Source organism: Xyrauchen texanus, chromosome 19 (genome assembly GCF_025860055.1).
Source record: "Xyrauchen texanus isolate HMW12.3.18 chromosome 19, RBS_HiC_50CHRs, whole genome shotgun sequence".
Taxonomy (NCBI): domain Eukaryota; kingdom Metazoa; phylum Chordata; class Actinopteri; order Cypriniformes; family Catostomidae; genus Xyrauchen; species Xyrauchen texanus.
Genome location: NC_068294.1, coordinates 3,151,351 through 3,174,786, shown reverse-complemented (window position 1 = coordinate 3,174,786; position 23,436 = coordinate 3,151,351). Strand labels below are relative to the sequence as shown.

Sequence of the window (23,436 nt, the reverse complement as noted above, 5' to 3'; positions counted from 1 at the left end):
AGGATGGGCTAAAGGCTAAAGTGCGGTTGACTGAACCGTGCACCTGAAAACATTATAATGCTCTTCTCCATCATTGAGCCTGTTTACATGAAAACCAATATGCTGATTACTCTCTAAAATCAGCTTATTTTAAAAAATCCACATTTACATGAAATAATCCAGTATTCTCTAGTTTTGATGTCAAACTGTGAAGAGACATGCACTCAACACGTGCGCACACTGGATAAGACAGTAAGAACACCGGGTAAGGTGTTTACATGGAATGCGAAACTGGCATAACCGGTGTCGACCGGTATTCATAAGCTGTTTATGGCCTTTACACTGATAAAGAAACACGGTTCATTGCGTCTACATGACTGTACGCGTTGCCGGTTTATTAAGCATAATCGGTTTAAGAACGTGCATGTAAACCCACTTATTGATGATCATCATGATCAATGATCATTATTTGAGGAATTACTGCTACCATGATCAACAGCAAATTTACACAAACATCTATTTTAAATACAATGAGTGGTGGTGGTGTAGTGGTCTAAGCACATAACTGGTAATCTGGTAATCAGAAGGATGCTGGTTCAAGCCCCACAGCCACCACCATTGTGTCCTTAAGCAAGGCACTTAACTCCAGGTTGCTCCGGGTGGAGTGTCCCTGTAATAAGTGCACTGTAAGTCGCTTTGGATAAAAGCATCTGCCAAATGTATAAATGTAAATGTAAATTCAGTTTACCGCCTGCTTTCCTAGGGCTGATAATTATTTTTTTAATGGCCAATGCCAATATCCAGTGAGCAGATATAATATAATGCCAATACATCACACATTAATAAATATAGTAAATAACATGTAAATAAAATATATATTTTTATTTAGCATTAGATTTACTTTTAAAAATATATATATATTTTGTGTGTTTTAAATGGTATTCTCCTGCTTTGTTTAGTCATTTATTTGCTTAATTATAAATTGTTAATATATTAGGAAGGAAATCAACAGTGCACACAGTGCATTTAATTAGAAGTATTTCATGGTGCATGGAAGGAAATGTGTCTGTAGCTACAAACACACACTCAAAGCTGCCAAGTCAGCATTTTTTTGTAAACTCATAGAAAATAACCACAACAATCCTAGATGTTTATTCAGTACTGTGGCTAAACTGGTTAGGAATAAAGCCTCAACAGAACCTGATATTACGTCGCAGCACAAGAGTAATGACTTCATGAATTTCTTTACAGATAAAATTGAAATAATCAGAAATAAAATTGGAATTATGCAATCATCTGTCATAAAACCTCAGAAAACAGTGTCTAATAATTTTCCTCATGTGCAACTTCAATCCTTCGCTATCATAGGTCATGAAGAGCTAACAAAACTTATCGAAACATCAAAAGCCACAACTTGTTTGTTAGATCCTATACCAACTAAGCTCTTAAAAGAGGTATCTCCTGTAATCTCAGAACCTCTTCTTAATATCATTAACTCCTCGCTATGCTTAGGACATGTCCCAAGAAACTTTAAAATGGCAATTATCAAACCGCTTATTAAGAAGCCACAACTTGATCCTGGAGAACTTGCTAATAATAGACCGATTTCAAATCTCCTGTTTATGTCAAAAATACTAGAAAAGGTAGTATCCTCCCAAATATGTTCATTTCTACAGAGAAATAGTATGAAGAATTTCAATCAGGATTTAGGCCTTATCACAATACAGAGACTGCACTTATCAGAGTTACAAATGACTTGCTCTTATCATCTGATCGCGGCTGCATTTCTCTTCTAGTGCTTTTAGATCTTAGTGCTGCGTTCGACATGATAGATCACGACATTCTCTTGAATAGGCTAGAGAATTATGTTGGCATTTGTGGAGTTGCATGTTTTAGGTCATGGTTTAGGTCATATTTAGCAGACCGCTACCACTTTGTTTATGTAAATGAGGAATTGTCAAACCAAACAAAAGTAAAATATGGAGTGCCACAGGGATCAGTTTTAGGGCCTCTGCTTTTCTCCATGTATATGCTTCCCCTGGGAGATATTATCAGGAATCGTGGAATAAGTTTCCACTGCTATGCTGACGATACACAACTTTATATTATTTCAAAACCTGATGAGATTTCACAATTCTCAAAATTAGCAGAGTGTATCATTGAAATAAAAGATTGGATTGCCAGAAATTTCCTTCTACTCAATTCTGACAAAACAGAGGTTCTAATTATTGGACCAAAAAACTCTAAAAATAAGCCGCTAAAATATAATTTGACTCTAGATGGATGTACTGTTACATCATCTTCAACAGCGAAGAAATTATGTGTTATATTTGATACCAATCTGTCCTTTGAAAATCAAATTAGAAATGATTGTAGAACGGCATTCTTCCACCTAAGAAATATTGCTAAATTACGGCACATGCTCTCTGTTGCTCATGCTGAAAAACTAATTCATGTGTTCATGACCTCAAGACTAGATTATTGTAATGCATTACTGGGAGGATGTCCAGCAAGATCAATAAATAAACTTCAATTGGTTCAAAATGCAGCAGCCAGAGTGCTAACAAGAACCAAGAAATATGATCATATTTGCCCCATTTTATCATCGTTACATTGGCTACCTGTTAAATTCCGTATTCATTTAAAAATTCTGTTAACTACTTTCAAAGCTTTGAATGGTCTAGCTCCGCAGTACTTAAGTGACCTTCTACCACGCTATATTCATCACGTTCATTAAGATCGCAAAATTCTGGCCTGTTAATAGTTCCTAGAATATCAAAATCCACAAAAGGAGGTAGATCCTTTTCATATTTGGCTCCTAAACTATGGAATAGTCTCCCAAACAATGTTCGAGATGCAGACACACTCTCTCAGTTTAAGTCTAGACTAAAGACTCATCTATTTAGCCAGGCATACACCTAATTTATCATCCAACCCTCAATTAGGCTGCTTTAGTTGGGTCTGCCGGAACCAGAAACCAGAAACCGTGATCATGATCTCTAACTCTGCAATAAATTTAATGGGATCTATGCTTACATCTTTTTATTTGTTTCCCTGTCTCAACCTCGGGACTCCTATCCTGAGGTCACCAGAACCGGCTGGATCCAGCTCCATTCCTGCTTCGTGTTGGACTCCACTGCTACATGTCACTGAATGATGATGACTAAATGCAGCCGGTGCCAGCCATATATCACTTCAGTCTATTATGATGGACTTCAGAGGATGAACTGATACCAACTCAACCTGCATCACCTCTATCTATTGATGGACTACGATCTTGAAATGGAATGCATAGACTAACTATTGCCAACAAAAGCCTTCATCAGCCAATTAACAAGGACAATTGCATCTATGTGAACTTCTGCAATTAATCAAGATGGACTTCAAAGACTGTGGTCAATAATCTTACAGTTCAAACCCAATCGATGTTTAAACACTGACCTTAACATTTACTTAATTTAATAATTTTATACCATGATTTTAACTATACGTAAGTAATATTTACATTACATTCATAATGTTAGCCAGAGGGGAACTGGCCCCCACAGTGAGTCTGGTTTCTCCCAAGGTTATTTTTCTCCATTAATCAAGATATTATGGAGTTTTGTGTTCCTTGCCACAGTCGCCTACAGCTTGCTCACTGGGGTTATTAATACAATTAGTATTTACTTATTTTTAAACAAGATTAAGAATCATATTTTATCGAAATTACACAATGATGATTCATCGACTTTATAGACATTACAGTTTTATCATCTGTTAATGCTGATCTTCTGTAAAGCTGCTTTGAAACGATGTGTGTTGTGAAAGGCGCTATACAAATAAAATTGACTTGACTTGACTTGACACAGTAGACCAGCAATCACGGGCAGCACGTGTGCACTTGCAATTGCATTTTCTCACAAAAGACATAATCAAACAAAATGTAAATATATAATAGATATAATACAAGCTTTAGATGAAGAAATATGAGCGCTAGATTTGCGTATGTTTTGTGAGGTTTGTGAATTGCATCTTTTTAAACTAGGTGTTCGCATACATGTAAACTCAGCTAAAAAAAAAGGACAATTTTCAGGACAATTTATTTTAAAGATATTTTTGTAAAAATCTAAATAACTTTACAGATCTTTATTGTAAAGGGTTTAAACAATGTTTTCCATGATTGTTCAATGAACCATAAACAATTAATGAACATACACCTGTGGAACAGTTACAGATGCAATTAATGTCACAGTTATAAAAACTTAGGACACTAAAGAGACCTTTCTACTGATTCTGAAAAACACCAAAAGAAAGATGCCCAGGAACGTAAACGTGCCTTAGACATGCTGCATGGAGACATGAGGACTGCAGATGTGGCCAGGGCAATACATTGCAATGTCCGTAATGTGAGACGCTAAGACAGCGCTACAGGGAGACAGGAAGGACAGCTGATCATCCTCGCAGTGGCAGACCATGTGTAACAACACCTGCACAGGATCGGTACATCCAAATATCACACCTGCAGGACAGGTACAGGATGGCAATAACAATTGCCTGTGTTACACCAGGAACGCACAATCCCTCCATCAGTGCTCAGACTGTCCACAATAGGCAGAGAGAGACTGCACTGAGGGCTTGTAGGACTGTTGTAAGGCAGGTCCTTACCAGACATTACTGGCAACAACATCGCCTATGGGCACAAACCCACCTTCACTGGACCAAACAGGACCGGCAAGTGCTCTTCACTGACAAGTCGTAGTTTTGTCTCCCAAGGGGTGATGGTCAGACTCGCGTTTATCGCCGAAGGAATGAGCGTTACACTGAGGCCTGTACTCTGGAGCGAGATCGATTTAGAGGTAGAGGGTCCGTCATGGTCTGTGGCGGTGTGTCACAGCATCATCGGACTGAGATTGTTAAGGGAAGACATCCTCCTCCCTCATGTGGTCCCCTTCCTGCAGGCTCATCCTGACATGACAATGCCACCAGTCATACTGCTCGTTCTGTGAGTGATTTCCTGCAAGACAGGAATGTCAGTGTTCTGTCATGGCCAGCGAAGGGCCCGGATCTCAATCCCATTGAGCACGTCTGGGACCTGTTGGTTCGGAGGGTAAGGGCTAGGGCCATTCCCCCCAGAAATGTCCAGGAGCTTCCAAGTGCCTTGGTGAAAGAGTGGGATCACATCTCACTGCAAGAACTGTTAAATCTGGTGCAGTCCATGAGGAGGAGATGTACTGCAGTAATTAATGCAGCAGATTTTTGAATTTGAGGATGTTTCTTTTTCTTTTTTTTTTGCTTAGTTTACATGCATTTAATAAATAAATTCATTAAAATACAGAAATGTAAAACCTATAGTAGACTAAATCAAATATTTTAACATTGTTTCTACTCTTTGACGAGTGCAAGTGGTCCATTGTAGCCAATCAATACAACTCATTTCATGCTCAACGTTACTGCTTCACCCTTCACAGGACATTTTGAAGGGTTCTGCAATCCTTGGGCTGGCTGTCAGGAGTATGCAACTTCATAGCTTTAAGAAGAAAGGGTACACATTGAACGAGGAAAGTTTCCCTACCTCCGGCTGCGTTTGTGTCTCTACTCAAGTCTGACAGTGAACAGTGCAACATGTGTCAGCTACAGACAAAGCAAGCAGTCTTAATACCCATGGACGAGTTAATGGCAACGAATCTGAATGACATTATTTTCTTTAAACAAATGGACTGTTTGACACAGGCATGAAAACTGGTCAGGGGTAAAAAAGGTGAGAAGAATACGGCAGCAAAAAAATCCAATCCAATCGACTTTATATACTGTATATAGCACATTTTAATTTTTCTCATTCATTTCACATTTGCTGCACAAAGAATAAATTGAAAATATAGTAACACATAAAACATACAAAATATGGGGGCCATTTTAATGTGTGGAGGCTAGTATTTACACAAAACACATTATTTTTTCTTTTTCGCCTGAACCAGAATCTCAAGGGCCCAGTAAAACCGCTCCTCATAAGGGAGCATTTCTGCTCCAGGCTCAAACAAATTGAATTATTAATGCAGAACGGATAATTGTTAATTTATCATTAGCCTACTGCTTCGCTAAAAATGGAAATTCAGCATTTAAAGCATGCCATAAGTTAGGGCTGGGCAATTGCCAAAGAAATCTGAATTTTGGGGCTAAATGGCTGATGGTATAATCTCAGTATTTAACTTTTTTTTCTTTTCTTTTTTTTTTAAATCTGTATTTAATTTAAACAAAAAAAAGTTATTTCATATCCTGGTAAATATTGTCCTACAAACAATGTTCATATTGAAGGCTATGAAAACAAACAGTGAATGCAACCTTTCAGTCTATCCAAAAAGGGGTCAAATCACATTACACTCTAACATTGCAAACATTACGATCTAAAAACAAAATAATGCTTTTTAAAGAAGTAGTAAAATTTACTAAACTTAAAATGAAAATAAAAACAAAACTGATATCATAAAAATACACTTGTAGGTTTGAGATTCTCTAGCACATTTATGTTCACCATCAACAACAAATATTCAACAACAAATATATTAGCAAAATCTATTTATTATTTAGTGTTAATGTATATTTTAGTCAGAATTATTGCGCTCCTATTCTATTGCGCTCCGTCTGTTCGGCGCGCATGCTCGTTCACGGAAGTTTAGCCTGCTGAAGGCTCGTCCACTCATGACCATCCATCCATCCATCCATCGTCAACCGCTTATCCTGTGTACAGGGTCGCGGGGGGCTGGAGCCTATCCCAGCTAACATTGGGCGAAAGGCGGGGGACACCCTCGACAGGTCGCCAGTCCATCGCAGGGCCACACATACACTCACACTCACCTCCACATCCACACCTAGGGCAATTTTTTTGGAGACACCAATTAACCTAGCCTGCATGTCTTTTGGATGGTGGGAGGAAGCCGGAGTACCCGGAGAGAACCCACGCAGACACGGGGAGAACATGCAAACTCCACACAGAAAGGCCGGGGCAACCAGGGTTTGAACCCACGACCTTCTTGCTGTGAGGCGACAGTGCTAACCGCTGCACCACCATGCCGCCCCACTCATGACCTCAAAATGGAAATATTTGCATAACTTTCTAACATTTACAGACGGAGAATATGTCTGTGGAATCAAGTAAGTTATGCACTGAGGAAATTATTGGAAGTCACTTCGTTAAATATTATTAATAGAGGTATATTTGTTTCCACCAATCGCTGCACAAGTTAAGCTCACGTACTGTATGAAAGCACGTTAGTGCGAGCCCTCCCGGAACCCATAGAGAATGCAAATAACATTGTAAGCTAACTTACCTCAGGCTTGCTTTTCGACGTGCAGAACTGTCTTTGTTCGGCAGTGTGTCCAGTTATCAGACTTGCGGTGTGGTGTCCAGTTGTCAGATTCGCTTTGTGACTTTGAAAAAAATTCTGCCGTACTCTCTGACTCGGATTGGCTGTCAGTCGGCATTAGGAATGATGATTGGTATTTAAAGCCGCGAAGTTTATGGTAACTATACATCACACACACCCCAACACCCCCCAAATGTTTTTTCATCGGATCTGCACAAGTCACGTAGGTGACCCATTTTGTTTTTAAAACGGCGAAATTCGCCGAAAGGTGAGGAGTTTTCATGCCTGTTGACAACTTTCCTGCACTGTGTGCAATCGTAATCCCAGTGAAAGAGGCTTTGTTGTCATGATCACAGTGTCATCGGCTTCTGAATAAAAAGTCATGTAAGAAGCAGAACAACCCTTACAAAAAATCTAAACTAGCTTCAGATTTGCAGCAAATTTGCCATTTGTTATTTTCACATGCAAATGAGCTTTTGATTCACCACAAATTTTTGCAAGAAGTTTGCAGGTCTTCACCAGTGAACCTCAGGACAATTTGCCGCAAAGCTCATTAGCATTTGTGAAAATTATCAGTGGCGAATTTGAAATTTAAAAAAAAACTCTATTTTCATAAAAAGTAGGGGTTGAAGGGGTACCCAGTTTAGGTCACTAACTGGTAATTACAAGAGTATTATGCTATAAATGTGGTTTATGAGGACACTTCTAGTGTTCCCATAATTCAAATCACTTAAACATACTAAACTATTGTTTTATTGAAAATGAAATAATGCAAAGTTTTTTGTGAGGGTTAGGGAGAGAAATATATAGTTCAACATTATTAAAATCATTATGTTTATGGAGAGTGCTCATAAGGATAGCCGCACCAACGTGTGTGTGCATGTGTATGTGTGTGTTTTGGCACTCGATGTTTGATGTGGCCTCTGGTTTAAGCCACAGCACTCAGAACAATTATTTTTCCTATAAGAATTGTACAACAATATGTTTTTGGCAATCAAGGTATTTGTGATCTTCATGGAAATGATTAGGGTAAGTAATTTTATCCACTTTTGACAAATCTGTTTAAAATAATGTACACTAATATGAGACTCCAGCCTAGGGCAATTATGCTGTAATTTGAGAACATTAGGCCCTTTTCCACTGGTGGTGCTAAAACCCAATTTAGGTATTTTCCCCCGGGACTACAACTTTTCGTCGCTTTCGAACTTGAGGATCTATAATCCTTCAGAACCATTTTAGGGGGATTTTTAGCTCCTACTCCAGAGTAAATACTTTTGGGGGTGTAGAGGGACTGTGGGAGGTGCTGCAGACTGTGATTGGTCAAACATGTATGTCAGATACAAATAGCTTTGTGAAACAGAAGGAGTCTGCAGCCGCAATTAGTAAACTACGTTTTAACTGCCTTAGGAATACTTCATAAAGTAATCCATTTTCCTGGGATGATGGATATAAATAATCAGATGTTTATTGAGAGTGGGACTGAAATCTAAACCATCATGAAATCTAGTTTACATGAGGGAAATATTGCGTGCCGGTTACTGTATGATAACTTGCCTGAAGACGAATTTTTAAGTCAATTTCGATACAGTAATTTATATTGAGTCATAAAAGCATTTGATAATTAGGTTTGTAATGTTTTCAACTTGTTGTCTGCTAAGTTCAGCGTGTGCTGCGTGGTTAAAGAGCGCATTCACCACATCGTCTCATCTCTCACTCCGGCTTCAGGGACACCGCATGCGCCCAGTTTAAACTTTGACCTGAAAACACAGGCTGCGTCAGAAAACTGGAAACTGCCTTAGGAGGCTGTATGAGGATGGATAAGGGTAGGGTGCAATAAGGTGCTTTTTAAACTGTTCAGAGAGTTCCATTCCACCAAAAATGCACTAACTGATTAGGCAGCTGCCTGCATTTTCCGATGCAGTCAAAGCTTGTGTAAAACGGTGTAGCTCCGATCCCGGCTTCCTCCGTTGCTATTGAATAAAGTCACAAGAAAAATGGTTGATAGATGAAGTCACTATGAGGGTATTTCTGTGAGTCGGAACGCAAAAGAGGAAAAGTCTCCAAGGTTGTTCCGTTCCTCGATCGAGTTCTTACCTTGAAAGTTACAAAGGGAAAAGTACTTGGACTGTAGGTGGGAAAGGGCCTATTTTTTTTTTATTAATATTACAGGGCTGAACAATTTGGACCAAAAAAAAAAAATATTATTGCCACTGCTTAGATATCATTTCTAAAAAACAAACAAACATAAAATTACATTAAACAGCTGCTCTAAGGTTGAAGGTGTTAAAACGACAAAATAGTAAATAACTCTTTTTGACCAAAATTAAGTCATGTTTTGCCCATGCTTTACTGCCAAAAGAAAGAGTTAGTCTGTAGGATGTTTGCAAGAGATCCGTTTTTTAATTTACTATTATGATCACTAGTTATAACAATAAACAATTAACAGTCATATCAGTGGTCTAGAAAAAGTTGACATAAGGGTGTTCCCCCTTCATGGTGTTGCCATGTAGAGATCACATGACCAGCTGAATAAACTCTCTTTATCTCCTTTATCTCAGTGACGCCTCCTGTTGTTTGCAGAATTAATCATAGTTGACTGAACAGGATATTTTTAGGTGTCAGTATAAAGTCCAAGACATTTGATGAGATTATAGCTAGCTCCTAGGTTAATTTGGCATTAGATAATAGCAAATCTAAGATATCTAATCATTCCCTCTCTAAAGAACATGCGATTTGTGCTTCTGTTGCTTAAAGTCATGGTGCACCAATTTGTACTCTATTCATGGAAAGTGGCAATTACTAAAAAGTACATGTGTAGAAAGAGTTAAATGCTTTTGCAGATGCAGATGATCAAACTACAGCAGACCAGAGTCATGACACACTTGGAGCTCTTACACTGGGCGGCTCCCACTTCTTCATGCTGGAGTTCTGTGCAAATGGGTCGGGTCAGCTCGAGGACAACTCAACACCAACAATGATACAATTCATGTATCCGGCAGTGTTTAGAGAGCAGTGTTTGAACACTGTGAGCTGCTGTGTCATGACTTGGACACACATATTTCAGATGACACTGCCACTTTAAAACAAGTTTACTACCCAGAACAATTCAATGTCAATGACATAATGATAGCGGCAATCAATAAATCAATCTCATACGCTTACATTAAAGGAGGGCCCTGAGCCATATAGACACCAGAATAACATAGAGACCAGGCGGGTGTACCCATTTTACTTGGGCCAGTAAGCAACCACCTGGCAATCACCCAAAAACCCTAGAAACCGCACGAAAACCCAATGAAAGCCACTCAGAACACCTTAGCAACCAAACAGCAACACCCTGGCAACCACTCAGAACATCCTAGCATTGCGGGTTGAGTACTGCACGTGCAAACACCATTCAAATTTTCTTTAGAAAATGTAAACATCTATTTAAACATTTAATAAGGGAATTCACATGTTACCTTCTGAAATGTATGGATTAAATATACATGGATTAAAAAGCAAAAGCAGTTATTTGAGCTGTAGGCATCAGTGTAGATTTGATTTCAGATGATATTTGTGTCTGAGGGGATTTCCTGGTGGTCTTCAGGATATCTGTGAAGCGCCACATTGTATTAAAAGTCTGGGACATAAACAGGATGTGCTATCTAAAAAAACAGAAAGAAAACTGCATGAGGGTGAAAACTGAATAGTGGATGAGACTAGAATGCAAAAAGAAAACTTCAATTTGGCCCGACATAGTGCTCAAATAAATCATGTAAAACCATTCCACTGCTGTGAAAATCTCTCTCTATATATATCCATTTGATCTCAGAGAGGAAGTATGAAAAGAGGAAGCTGGCTAGTTTAGCAGCTGCTAAACTGTCATTACACCTTCTGAGGGATAGGATAAAACTTTGTGCTGCCAATTTACAACCAAGAAATGCTTAACATATCTTCTAATGATTTTTGTAATATACATTTAGTATATTGTTAATTATTTATGTTTCAAGTAAACATAAAAAGCAAACAAAGTCTAGAATATCCAAAATGTATTTCTATTTTGATTGAAAAGCATCCTTGGGCTCCCTCTCTTTCTCTTTCTCTCTCTCTCTCTTTCACTCTCATCTCACACACACATTGAGACTCCAGTTGTGACCAACAAATAGAGCAGCACCACGCAAATTGATAAATGTTTATGTTTCAATGTATTTCACCCTATTCAGCTACCATAGCTATAATGGAAAGCACCACGCTACCCCTCCCCCCCCTCTTTCTCTCTCTCTGGAGCAAAATCAGCACACCCCCGCGACTCACTGAGATTGTAAACAGTTGTTTAGCAATAGAAAATCTCTACAAGTACTTACACTTTGGCTATTTGAAGCAATGTTATTCCTGACAAGAGAAACTTTAATCAGGTAATTCCACACGCAATCTCTCCGTTTCTCTTTTTCTCACATGCACACACACACTACCTTGTTACTCCAATGTCAAAAAGCAGCGCATCCTCCGTTGCTAGTTCTAAAGTGATGTTTTTGAACTAGCAACGAAGGCTGTATCAGAGCTAGATACACTTGATCAATACAGCAGTTTCTATATTATCTGAAATATCCACCCCTCTAAAGCTCTCACACACACAAGTTGATACACATACATTACGCTTACTTGCGAGCGGAAAACAGAACCATCATGTCAAGACACACACACCACATACCATCTCAGTAGGGTTGAAAAAAGTTGTTAAGGTTAACATCGGAGAAGCTATATACAAAAATGGTGACACTTACTGCTGCAAAGCAGTGCTTAAACTTACATCTTGGTGATTTTGAAGTGATGTTACCTCTGACAAGAGCTGCAAAGGTAATCGCAGAAGCGAGCTCTCTCAGTTTATGAGTTTCTCTCTTTCGATCCCTCAAAAAAAACCTACACACACGCACAAACACACTTCCGTATTACTCCAGTAAGTGCTCCAGTGAAGCAGCGTAAGCCTCACAATCCTCTGTTGCTAGTTCTAAAGGGATGTTTACGAACTAGCAACGAAGGCTCAAACTGTATCAAAGCAAGACGCTGAATCCGTGGCAGAAGAAAGCAGTTCCACTCACAAGAGCATTTTAGCGAAAAAAGACAGAAACTTTTCAGATAAAAACCCTGAATGATGTATTATGGTGTGGTAATCGTGTTATAAGCGGAATAATTGACTCCGGCCCGTTGAATTATTGAAAAATATTGCTCCGCTCTGTGTCGTGACCGCATCACCACCTCAGATGTGCATTATTTTTCAATAATTCAACAGTCCGTCATCAATTATTCCTTATTTATTCGATTAATCAGATAAGAAAATACATTTTATATTACTGAATTCATGATTCTATACTCTCACAAAACTTTTAACAAAGCCTGAATCATGAAAAGTTAAGTTAGAATGTATTATTATTATTATTACTTTCAGTACATATGCAAAACAGTTCCTTTCATTACTTGTAAAACTTTGTAGAACAAAAAGTACTGTACATAGAGTAAAAATGATTCATCTGGGATGAAGTGGGACAAAAAATAAATCCGCCCAGCAGAGGGCAATGGTGACCCCAGAACAGAAATATTAATAATTCTGCCCAGCTGAAAAATAAATAATTATGTTAGATACATATGCTTGTACACTGTCACTGATTACATACATTTGAAGTATTTTAAATTAATATTGTAGGTTTTAAAATGGTATTGTCACTGATTATGTTTTCTAAACTATTTAAAAAAAAAATATGTGTATGTTTAATAAAATAATGTTTGCCATGGTATACATTTAGTGGTGGAATTAGACATTACATTTGGAATTATCAGGACGATCAAATATCAGGACCCTTAGCATTAATTTACATTATATTCAGCATTATAGTGTTTAATATAGTACAATCATCTGTAAACGAAGTGCAGATTCACTCTCGCGCTGAAAAGTCTCAACCGCTGCTCACTGTATTACATATGCTCACATGATGAGAAATAATCAAAAACACTTTAAACCGCACACTTTGACCTCTGAGACATCAGCGTGACACCAATGAGAGCTTCTCCATGCTTGCGGCATATATCAAACTAATCAATAATTACATTTATTGTCACTGATTTCCATTATCGATAATAATCGATTTTATCGATTCGTTGTTGCAGCCCTACTTTACACTGTTAAAAGGCTGAGCTAATTGTCTATATATCCTTATGAATCATGTCTGATAAGGGTGACATCCTAATTATACATGGGATTCATGCAGCCTAATTATACAAACATTTATATTTAAAAACTAGAAAAGTTCCTCCCAACTATGTACATTTTTTACAGAGAAATGGTATCTGTAAACAATTTCAGTCAGGATTTAGGCCCCTCATAGTAAAGATTCTGCTCTTATCAGAGTTACAAATAACTGGCTTTTATCATGTAACCATAGCTGCATCTCTTTTCTCTTTTATCTCTTTGCTTTTAGATCATAGTGCTGCCTTTGAGACCATAAATCATGACATTCTCTTGGATAGGCTTGAGAATTATGTTGGCATTTGTGGACAGGCATTAGCATGGTTTAGGTCCTATTTATCCAACTGCTCTCTCTTTTGTTTGTGTAAATGTGGTATTGACAGATCAAGCAAAAGTTAAGTAAGAAGTGCTGCATGGCTCAGAGTAAGGCTCTTTGCCTTTGTCCTTGTATATGCTTCCCTTGGGAGATATTATCAGGAACCATGGAATTACTTTTCACTGTTATGTCAGTGATACTCAGCTTTATATTTCCTCAAGACCTGGTGAAATTTCCCCATTCTCCAAGTTAACAAAGTGTATCAATGACACCAAACACTGGATAGATAAAAAAAACAATTCTACTCAATTCTGACAAAAGAAAGGTATAAATTATTAGACCAAAAACCTAATATCGTAAGATGCTAGAACAAAGTGTGTCTCTTGATGGATTGAATGTTACATTTATATAGCACTTTTTCTGACACTACACTTAAGGCGCTTTACACAGTGAAGAGGGTACTCTCCTCAAACAACACCAGTGTACCCTCTGGGGTCGACGGACGCGCCGGTGTCATCATTTTTGGGTATACAGATAAGTGTAAGACATCATTAGAGACTATAAAGAGTCTACTTTTATTTGCGTACACTGACAATAACAACAAAACCTTTTTCTTTTGTAAAATAAAAAATCATACGCTAATGTGCTGAGACAATCAAATGAAATGGTAAACACCCCCGACTGTGCCTTAAAAACAAAATTCATTCACTTTTCTACACGTTTGAAAGACAACACGATACACAAGTGAGAAAACTCCTGGATAGAGATGAAGAGTTACAATTTTCCTCAGAAGAAGAGCGGGACTCCGATAAATGTTTGTATTTTGAAGAGACTTGATCCAGCCAAGGATACAATTTCGGACGAGTAAGTAATTTAGTTTTCATTAGTTGACATGCTATGTTATATTAATATGTACATATTTTACTAGTGGGACTGTTTCCAGACTTGCCAGCCAGGATTATGAGTATTGAAATTTGAAATATGTCCTAATAAGCAAGTTTTAGTTACATTTAAATGCTGTTTTGGCTAAAGCAGGTATTTCAATTGTATGCTGTATGATATAAATATGATATGTAATATGATATAAAATGATATGAATGTTTAGATTATATTTTATCTAGTGTTTATGCTGCCTCATTATCAACAAAGCTTGTGCTTGCAAATATGGTAAAATGCACTTTAAATATTCCCATATTAGAAAATCAGCATATTATAATGATTTCTGAAGGATCATGTGACACTGAAGACTGCAGTAATGATGCTGAAAATTCAGCTTTGATCACAAATTACATTTTACAATATATTTAAATAGAAAACTGTTCTTTTAAATTGTTTAACTGTTTTTACTGCATTTTGGATCAAATAAATGCAGCCTTGGTGAGCAGAAGAGACTTCTTTTAAACGGTAGTTTAGGTCTAAAATTAAGTAAAGTCTTTATGTAAAGAAAATGTATAGTCAGATTACCTCTTTTGACTTAAAACTTAATTTTGATCATTAAGTCTCACATTCATTCTCTTTCTGTCACATTCCTCATTGATAGGCCTAGGGGAGGGGTCTTTGTCTCCTTAGGTGTGAATTACATCAATATTCATGATAGTTCACTCCTCCTCACATATGACCTTTCTAAAACTAAAAGTGTCTTACAAAAGTTAAATGACTATATTGTTTTGTATTAATGAGTGATCAGGATGGTTTCCACATCATTTTGTAGCAAAAACTCAAAAGGCTTGTGGACAAATGTTTAGTATGTGTTATATGGCCTAATTTCAATAAAAACCATGCATAAACGTTATTTTCTCAAAAATACAAACCTGTACACACATGTTGCTCACATATTATTTTAGCCCAGTGTGTGCTGAATACAGTGTTATCAGACGTTAGCCATTAATATGTTTTTAAGCAACTGAAAAAAGCAAAAATGTCAAGGCATGTCAAAACTTCTCCAGGGCCCAAAATACCCTCAGACCCCAGAGGGTTAATGGATGGGGATTATTAGGAGGCCATGATTGAGAAGGGCCACTAGGGGGAATTTGGCCAGGACACCGGGGTTATACCCCTACTCTTTACTAGAAGTGCCCTGAGATTTTTAATGGCCACAGAGAGTAAGGACCTACTGTTACTGGTTGTACTTTTACTTCATCTTCTACACTTTAGAAATTGGGTGCTATGTTTGATAGCAATCTGTCTCTGAAAAACATTCTCTCTGTTTCTAATGCTGAAAAGATATCTCATGCGTTCATGATGCAGCAGCTAGATTGCATACTAGAACCAAGATATATGATCACTTCAGCCCAATTTTATTGTCACTACATTGGCTGCCCGTTGGGTTTCAAATAAATGTAAAAATCTGCTAATAAGCTTTGAATGGCCAATCAACTATTTAGCTCTTTTCAGTGAATTGCACCTGCAAAATCCTAAAACATTATTTCCAGGTTTAATTGATATTTTAAATGGACTTGAAAAGATTTTTGAATCCCACAATGTGGGTTTATGTTTCTTCTTTTAATCTTAATGTCATTTTGAGTATGACCATGGTTTACGGAGGGTGTACATGTTGCTAGATTGGAAATCTCAAGGATAAATTGTGGTGCTTTCCTTAATACATGTTGTGTTGCTCTGAACGCAAAAAGAAACAAATGAAACACAGAACGTAGGCTGTAATCAGCGTGACTGAAGCAAAGCGGGCGCGTTTACTTGCTCGATTAACCGAAAGTGAAATGTTGCTGGCTCGTGATGCACGAATGGTTTGCACGCACTCCATGAGTCTGTTGGTATACTGCAGTCTTGTCACATTTTTACTTTTTGCTTAGCCTCCCATTCAGCTCAAGAAAACATGCTGCATGTTCATGATGTAGATTGGAATTTCATATGCATAAAATAGTCTACTCCTCTCTCGCCGTTGCTGGCGTGCAAGTGATCACCCCTCTAGGTCATAAGGGTTTAGCCCCTAAATACTTAAGGAACCTTCTATCGAGCTATAGCCTAATCCATCATGTTCACAGCAGTCAAACAATTCCAGTCTGTTGATAGGACCTAGATTTTTAAAATCCACAAAAAGAGGTAGATCCTTTTCCTATTTGGCACCTGAACTATGGAATAGCCTTCCTAACATTGTTCAGAAATAGGGCTGGGTCGAAAAATGTCTTGTCGTTCGTTACCAAATTTCGATACCTAAGGGGTTAATCTCATCAACATCAGTGATAAGCATGTAGCATGCTAGATGTGCCCAAATCTAAAAGTACTGGTGATTGGCTGTGCTTACGCTTCAAGGAAAAACACTAGTTTACGAGTGAGACGCAGCTCACACGTGAGGCTGTAGTGTGTATAATTCTCAACCACCATAGATGTAAAAGATGTAGAAAAGATCAAAAGTTCAATGCCAAAAGCGCGCGATGCAATATTTGCGACAAGATAATTGCTGCCAAGACCAGCAAAACGACAAAGCTGATGAAGCACTTGACAGTGCACGGAATAAACTTAAGAGCAGAAAGTTGCTCCGTCTTTGACTGCAAGAAGAAAGAGCCGGTGCAGTCATCCGCTCAGCATCCTGCCACAGAGCCTCCATCAACATGCCCACCACGAGTCCTCCTGCAAAACTACTGATGAATGCAGCGGCGCTATGACTGGGACTCACGACAGGTAGGTTAACGTTACGTAAAGTTAAAGCTTTCTTGTTTGTTTTTTTCACTCTTCACATTAATGTTATAGCCTCTGCCCCTGCCGCCCCTGACATGAGGAGACCAGAAGGCTCAGGAGATGAGAATTTGAGTCTGTAAAAAAAAGTCAACAAACGGAAAAAATAAAACCAACATTTTTTGAGGTAATGTTTGTAATCCTGTTATAACGGATTTCATAAAATTGGTATCGGAAAAAGTATCGTTTAGGAACTGGTATCGAAGTCAAGGTATCGGTATCAATATAAAAAAATGTTTAATGATACCCAGCCCTATTCGGGACTCAGTTTAATGCTAGACTACAGATTCATCTCATAGTTATGTTGCATTAGTCAGGTCTGCCGGAACTGGAAACACTTCTCATATTTTACAACTCTGCTTCAAAATATATTAAATGGCATCTACATGGTTTTAGGATGGACTGCAAAGAAAATGAACCACTGTAAGCTTCCAGCCAGACACCAAGGCACACCTCACTGACCACTGCCTGCATCATCTCAATCTTAGGATGGACTACACAGCAAATAAACTGCTATCTACTATCAATCCAATTGAACAGCAAGTAAAACAACTCTGACTATTGTTTTCATTACTTCTCTTAAAATAGAATGCATAGACAATATATTACCAACTAAAGCCTTCATCAGCCAAATAACAAAGGACACTGCATCTACGTGCACTTCCAGGGTCAATTCGGAATGGATTTGAAAACACAATTCATTTAATATCCTTTAGATTTTAATATTGCCCACCAAAAATCTACCCAGTTTACTCAATTAATGCATGGCTTGTATTGAACTATATCTAGCTAACTGATACTGGCATTTTATCTATGCTGTATAGCCAGAAGGGAACTGGCTCCCCCAGCTGAGCATGGTTTTCCCCCAAGGTTTTTTCTCCAATAACTAACATCTTATGGCATTTTGGGTACCTTGCCACAGTCTCCTTTAGCTTGCTCTCTGGGGGCCCAAACGACAAACAATCTTTAAAGGGTAACTAAACCCTAAACCAACTTTTTTTAGTTAATGATCTGTAAGCATGGGGCTTTATTAGTACTGGTCATTGATTCAAGTAATTTTTTTGACATTTGTGTATAAAGTGTTTTAATTCTACAATATATGGTGTAAAAACGTCTGAGTGCTGCCCTCTTCAGGTTGAACGGTGGCTACTGCAGTTGAATTTTCCTATTGGCTGTTGCGGTACTCGTGGCGTAGCGGTGACAGCTGACGTAAGCAGGTTCCAGCTCACCACGCCAGATTCATGTACATGTCGTCTTGCGACCGTGTGAGGAATAATAATAACATACAGTCTGACAGCAGCTGTCAATTAATCCGTCACTACGAGTCTCAGGTGCCCCCCCCACCGCTCAGCCCCGCACTCGGTTCGTTCCCTCTATCCCCGCCGGGGTCTGCCCACTTTTCCTGCATTTTCAAATATTTCTAGTGGGTGGAGTCAGACTCTGAGCAGGTGTTTAGTTACCCTTTAAAGCACAATTTTAAATAATTTTGTTATAACTCATAATTGCTTATTTCATCATGTCCAGCTTGTCATTCACTACCACATTACTACAAGAATCTTTGAAAATGTGGTGAAAGTCATAGCTCATTACAAAAGTGATTGGAAGTGTTGCTTCTTGAGTGAAAACACAATAATGATGAAACAAGGGTGTGTTTGAGTGTGTAATACACCACTAAATGCAGAACTACACTCTAAATAATTACAAATGACTACTAAGAATTGGTATCAGAGTATTATCATGTTATCTTTGTTTATAATGTATCACAGTAAATCACAAATCACATTATTATATACTGTCAAAAGTGAGAAAAATTGTAAGAACCTATTTACACTTAGTCACTTCCTGCATCTTGATCGATTGCCTTGCTATTAGATTGGATGTGTGCATTTCATTTACACTTGGCAACATAAATGTGTCTACACAATTGATCTAAATCCAATCTACTAGCCTATTCCTTGTTTATAAGCAAATATAATGGAGATTACTTACAATGATGCTACTTAACTAAACTCATAACAATCGCATGATTTTGTGTCAAATACTGAAAGCCACACTTTGGGCTGTTATATGTGTACATTTAAAGTTCTCCTTAAAAAGTCTTTTGGGGTTGAATTCTGGGATGTCAGGGAAAAAGTGAACTCTTAAAAAAAAACACTGTGCTGCTTTTACTTCAGCGTTTTAGAAGAATTCAGTGCAGGGCAAATAAAAAAAATCGTCACACTCATTCTAATTTCTCAAGATGATCCACAATGGGAATACTGTTGTACTCATAGTGACTTCTGCTACAGATCCACCCTGACCTGAATCAAACACACATGTCTTAACATTAGAGAATGTGTCAACACATCCCACAGCAAAGGATGTTTCATTGACATCACGCTTCTTTAAAGACTCTAGATATTTATGTGAAACACCGTATGATCTTCATAAGGAAGTGAACTCCACCCGAAGGGTGTGAAAGACCAAAACCGCACATGCAGGTTTCATTAGCACAATATTTTCCCACAAACAATTATATTATTAAAAACAAAAGATGGACTTTTTTCAGTCTGTTGAGCTACATGCACAGAACTGTCACAAAAGCAAATCAAATATTTAAGTAAAAACCCTGAATTTCTGAAAAGTAGAAAAGATATCCAAAAATCTAAGCAATGAAAAGATACACCAGTACAAACCTTATAAACCTGCCCATAGGTCCCATTGCCCACCACCTCGATGAGCTCAAATATTCCTGCAGGATCCTGAAATAAACAAGAATATGGACGTATAGATACACTGCAAAACTTTATCCATTTCTGTATTGAGTCATGTGTGCAAACTTTACATAAAGGCAATATTGAGAAAATGGTACAGATTTGAATTAGAAGATTATAATAACCAAAAAGGCTGTCAAGGTAGGCAGCTCACTAGATTTGAGACAATGAGGCCCAAAAATGTTGCCTAAGTAGTCTGTTTACTGGGTAGATAGACATTAGACAGTCTATCTAGACAGTAGATATTTTACTCTAATAACATTCATATACATAGCATATAACAATACATATAAACAGCTGACAGTGTAGTTTCTGATTATAAAGACAAAGTACAGGAAAGCAAAGGAAATACTAAGGGAATGTAAATATGTATATGTTTTAAACTGAAACTAAGGTTTATTTTCTCAAAGTAAATGACTAGTATCAACAATGCTGTCTAGGTAGGCAGCATACTAGGTTTGAGACATGACCAAACATGTCTAGGTACACAGCTAGACTTGAGAATAAGATGCCCAAAATCAAATTCTAGGTAGGCATCTCAAAGTGTCAATGCTGCTTAAAAAATACTGTCTATGCGACACACTAGGTAGGGTATGAGATTATAATTATAAGCTAAACTGCAGTCTGCAGTAGACAACACACTAGGTTTGATGGTAAAAATGGGACACAGCCCATGTTTTTAATCTAATAATACACTGTCAACAGTAGTTTCTGATCAGAAAGACAAAGTACAGTTAAGTAAAGCAAACACTAAGGGAATGTAAATATATGTTTTTAACTAAAACTAAGGTTTCATTTCTCAAAGTAAATGACAAATGGCAGCCGAGTTGAACGACTAGTCTCACTTTGAAATAATACTTACTGTAAAGTTTATTTCTGTTATCGCTATTGAAACATTTGTGAAGGAAAAAAACTTTGTTCGAAGCCTCGAACAATCGCTGCTGTTGAATAAACAGTAAACATACTGAAATAAGAAGAAAATTCAAGTACTTGCCCGTAAAGAGGCGAGGTCAATATTGCTCAGACTTGTTGTAGTAAAGTCTCTCGCCATTTTAATGAGCTCGTTCTGTAATGTTACAGAGTTTATTAACTGATCATGGTTTGAGGAACAGTATGTCTGCCCATCTTTCGCTCTTCAACAACGGATTTACCAATCCTACTATAGCGAAGGAGTGGCTCATGAATATTAACTACATAACGGGATGCTCGCCCAGTGGTCGTAACTGATTTACTGATGCAGGCTACTGGGCGGTGCACTTCTGGCGAATTAACCAATCCCACTTTAGTGACAGCTCAGCTTTTAAATATTAATTAGGCTGCGCAACTTGACGCTCTTAAGCGTTTACCAATCAACGTCAACGTTATCTACTTAATATACACGAACCAAGCCTTCACCTTAGTAGAATTCGCAAATTCTCAGGACAAACATAGGAAACCCGGAACACGAACAGACAGTGAAAAACTGCCCATTCCTCTGCTTAAAACAAAACAAAACTTCCCATATTTATATATTTGTCCTTAAACTATGTCCGATTTTTAATTAATTAACTATTTTAACTTTAAACCACAATCTGAACACACTGACACATTCTAAATGTTTTTTTCTCACAATATTGCTACTTTAAATACTATAAACATAATAATTGAATAAATAAACAAATACATAAAATACAATTAAATTGTATAACTTTTTAAATCAGTATTTTAACCCTAAAAATGGCAAGTATATAAAGGTACATCTGAAAATGAATTTATTGCTATTTTTCAACACATTAATGCCCACATAATACATTTCCATGTTTTTATTTTCTAAAATACTGTTATATTTTATTGCTTGTAGAAATCATGAAAATAACATTAAACAAAAGGAGCATTTACCTCGAACTGTCAGCTGCCTTCTCAAAAAATGCTGCCTCTTCACTTTTAGATAATGAGTTGATGCCAAACTTTAAACAAAGTCACATGTCCTCAGTATTTACAGGGACCCACTTTTCAATATTTTTCACATATAAAATATGTATATGTATAAATAAGTTACGGACTCGATCGTTTTTTCTTCTTTTTTTTTTTTTTTTTCATGTTTTATTGTAAATTCCTAAATTTAAAAGACACTCACTTATTCATATATGTATTAATTATGCTGGTCTGATAACAATTTGTAAAGTATTACAAATACTTTATTTGCTCATTCAAAACAAAAAAGCCTGTGAATCAGACTCAGTTGGTAAATATTTGATAAATGACAGATTATACTCTTCAGTATATTTATTTAAGTGCCATACATCAACATATCTGAAGAGTCACATGGTTACTAGTCATGAGGATAAAAAAATTGAATCACTGATAGATTTTGGTGATCTTTAATGTATTTAAACAACAGAGATAGAGGGAGAGAGAGAGAGAGAGAGAGAGAGAGAGAGAGAGAGAGAGAGAGAGAGAGAGAGAGCGAAATGGCATATGCAGTTAATGAAAATATAATAAATATGATAAATACAATTCATGAGAATGATAAAAAAAAAAAAAAAGTTAAATATTGATCATTAGCAGTACTGAATCTAAAATCAAACACACCATATAAACAACTTATGTCGTGAAAAAGCTCTGGGAAAACATAATTTTGAGGCAGGAAAGATAACTGTCAGAAAATAAGACAAATGATAAACTGTATCAAATATTTAAATATTTTCTCCTAATTGGCTACAAACAATCTCAGTGTGCTTATTAAAATTAGAATATATATTTGCATAAATAGAACATAATATTGTTTAAACCTCAGTGCAGATGTGTCTTTACATTGTTGAGCTGCAACACCCATAATCTGATCTCCTTTAATGTATGTTCACTCAAAGCTGTGTGTTCAAAAGAATCATTATTAAACTGTACACAGCATGAATACCTTGAACATGAAATACAAGGTCTTTTATTACTTTATATCTTCAAAAGAAGAAATTCAAGTAGGAAAACAATGTCAGTGTTAAAACATGTATCAGGTAGTTAAAGGCAGGAAGAGACAAAGATAAACCTTTATGTTCTTAAAATAATTATGTTTTCTTTTAACTAGATGAAATCATGCAGATTAAAAGAAAGAAAAATGTATTTGAGAATGCCTTTAAAATTCCAATTGAATTC

The 23,436-nt window shown here is 37.2% G+C and overlaps 1 protein-coding gene across 3 annotated transcripts in view; it reads right to left on the bottom strand.

The window, feature by feature from the left end:
* si:zfos-2326c3.2 (mitogen-activated protein kinase kinase kinase kinase 4) overlaps positions 1 to 21,437 on the bottom strand; it is a 79,962-nt gene extending 58,525 nt beyond the window's left edge. For all 3 annotated transcript variants that reach the window (XM_052149331.1, XM_052149332.1, XM_052149333.1), the window contains exons 1-2: positions 21,302 to 21,437; positions 20,230 to 20,295 (exon numbers count right to left, since the gene is read on the bottom strand). In XM_052149331.1, coding sequence (XP_052005291.1) covers positions 20,230 to 20,295; positions 21,302 to 21,358 — 123 coding nt within the window. In that variant the 5' untranslated portion in view covers positions 21,359 to 21,437. The remainder of the gene's footprint in view (positions 1 to 20,229; positions 20,296 to 21,301) is intronic.
* Between the last annotated feature and the right edge of the window lie 1,999 nt (positions 21,438 to 23,436).